Source organism: Penaeus chinensis, chromosome 2 (assembly GCF_019202785.1).
Source record: "Penaeus chinensis breed Huanghai No. 1 chromosome 2, ASM1920278v2, whole genome shotgun sequence".
Classification (NCBI taxonomy): Eukaryota; Metazoa; Arthropoda; class Malacostraca; order Decapoda; family Penaeidae; genus Penaeus; species Penaeus chinensis.
In genome coordinates this window covers 15,405,027-15,407,526 of record NC_061820.1, presented here as the reverse complement: position 1 = coordinate 15,407,526, position 2,500 = coordinate 15,405,027, and the positions used below count along the sequence as shown (strand labels likewise).

General features: G+C 37.4%; 1 protein-coding gene across 3 annotated transcripts in view; it reads left to right on the top strand.

The window, feature by feature from the left end:
* Positions 1–2,500, top strand: part of LOC125035863 (condensin complex subunit 3-like) — a 22,803-nt gene that overhangs the window by 2,960 nt on the left and 17,343 nt on the right. For all 3 annotated transcript variants that reach the window (XM_047628175.1, XM_047628182.1, XM_047628189.1), the window contains exons 3-9: positions 10–261; positions 471–699; positions 879–1,015; positions 1,181–1,539; positions 1,685–1,880; positions 2,047–2,274; positions 2,378–2,500. The exon at positions 2,378–2,500 is cut by the window's right edge and continues 36 nt beyond it. In XM_047628175.1, coding sequence (XP_047484131.1) covers positions 10–261; positions 471–699; positions 879–1,015; positions 1,181–1,539; positions 1,685–1,880; positions 2,047–2,274; positions 2,378–2,500 — 1,524 coding nt within the window. The remainder of the gene's footprint in view (positions 1–9; positions 262–470; positions 700–878; positions 1,016–1,180; positions 1,540–1,684; positions 1,881–2,046; positions 2,275–2,377) is intronic.

Genomic DNA, 2,500 nt, shown 5'->3' with positions numbered 1-2,500 from the left:
ATTTTTCAGAGTGACTTTGAGTATTTTCTGTCCGAATTTACATGCTTGTTGAAGAAATCCCTTATATATGGAGATAAGCAGCCAGCTGTGGAAAGGACATTAAACTTTGTGGCTAAATTTGCAACAAGTAAAAAATCAGAAACTGAAGAAAATGGGAAGGAAGAGAAAGCAAAAGAAGACAATGATGATGAGGAGGAGGAGGAGCAGGAGCCAGAAGAGGCAGATCCTTTCCTTGTGAAATTGATCCAATTTCTACTAAATGTAAGGACAGTCTAAGTTGATCATTGTAATTGAGTTTGAATATTCATATTACTTTTATCTTAATTTATGATTAAATTGCATGATTGGCTTATTAGATACCACAGAGAAAATTTCTTGGATATAAATGTATTCATGGAATAGTAAATTTTATTAGATAGATTATTATTTATGTACATTGGTAATTGATTGTAATTCTTCAACCCATAAAGAATCATGAGGCCAATAGCCAAGCTGTGCGCTTCAGAGTTTGTCAGTTGATCAACAAGATCCTCAACCACATGGGTGAGGAGGCAGTCATAGATGATGAGCTCTACAGCAATATCTATGACACAATGTTGCACAGGCTGCAAGACAAAGTACCAAGTGTGCGAGTCCAGGCAGTGTTGGCTTTGGCCCGTCTCCAGGATCCACGTAACAAGGAATGCCCCGTAATCAAAGGTGTGTTACCTCCTAAAAGTTACTTGGATGTATATTATTTGTAATAATTCTTGAAGGAGATTTTTATCTTAGACTTCCAGGAAGAAATTTGAAAATCAATGTTAACTCGGTTGTCAACTTTTTAGGGTTATTGATAGAATCTTTAAAATGTGGAGACTTAATAGATGTTTTTTCTTCAGCATATCGTTATCATCTGTCAATGGATCCAAACAGTGATGTTCGACGAGCTGTTTTGACAAGTATAGCCATCACTTTCCAGACTCTTCCTGATATTCTAGAGCGCACTCGTGATGTACGAGATCTTGTTCGTCGACAGGTATGCACCTTCCCTTAAAGATAAATGGTAACCATTTTTAAACGAGTTCATGTCATGCAGTATATCATGATATATTATACACAGCCATAGAAATAAAATTGAACAGTAGAAACTTTTGTTCAAATATGTCATGAAGACTTTAATATTTTGTTCTTCAACTTCTAGGCTTTTGAAGTGATATCCCGAAAGGTCCACTTGAAGTCCCTGACAATTGCTCAGCGAGTGCGCCTCATTGCTGAAGGGCTAACTGATCGTAGTGATGTAGTTCGAGGAGCAGTGGAGAAAAATCTGATCCAGTCATGGTTGCGCATGGTCAATGGAAATGTACTTGATTTGCTTTCTTGTCTTGATGTTGAGACTGCTGTCAAAGAAGCTGAGCTGGCTCTTCAGTCCATGTTTCGCGATGTCCCATATGCTGATCTGATTGAAAACTTAGGTCTTAATAAGGATACTAGAACCTTGGAATCGGGGGAATTAAGGCCTGAATCAGCACTATACTGGCGATGTCTTGCAGAGTATTTAAGGTTTGTGTTTGCAAAACTGTATGTAATGTTTTCATTCTTATCATATTTTCCTGTTGTGCTGCTCTTAGTCATATATTAGAAGATATGAAATATGAAGCTCCATTTAAACTGAAATTTAATGTAAATCCATTATCACAATCTCCAGAAAGGAAGGTGCTGAAGAAGCTTTGGAACTATTGCTTCCAGAATTGACACACTTCTGCTCTTATGTAAACAACATTGTAATGGTAGAAGTAATGGATGATTGTGACACACAAGAAACGCTTGTCAGATGCATGGAGAGGGAGTTCATCACAACACAGCTTGTGTCCATTATCATGCTCTATGATTTGAGTGATGAGGTAAAATATTTGTCTAAAAACAAAGACTATCTACTTTAAAAACTTAATAATGCATGGTAGATACACAGTAAGGCCAAAGTGAGGTTTGGTTACAAAGGGTAAAATTGATATGATTGTGTTATTTGAAAACAGGATTAGATAAATCTAACAGTCAATTTTTTGTTAGGTTGGACGACGCTCATTAGACCAGCTTGTGAGGAGGTTGTTGGTATCAGACAAAGTGGGTGAAACACTTGTAAAGGGACTTGTTGAAGTGTTTGGAAAGTTACACCCAGCAACCACACGTGTTAATCAGCTAGCAGAAATTATTTCTGAAATAAGAGAACCTGTAACCCGAACAGAGCAACAAGAACGCCCATTGTCAGACGAAGAACAACGCAAGAGAAAACTGGAGGTGAGAAAATGTTCTCTTGAATGAGGTCTTTTGTTTTGATGTACATTTTATTAGATAGTAAATAACCATTCTTTGTGTGTATTATATTTTACCATTTTGTCAGGCTGCTCGTGTGAAGGTAAAAATCAACCAGCTGCGAGAAGAAGTAGAAGAGTGTGTGCGCAGTCTTGATCTTGAGAGAGCTCAAGCACTCAAGAAGGAGCTAGAAGAGTTGGAGAAAGAATCA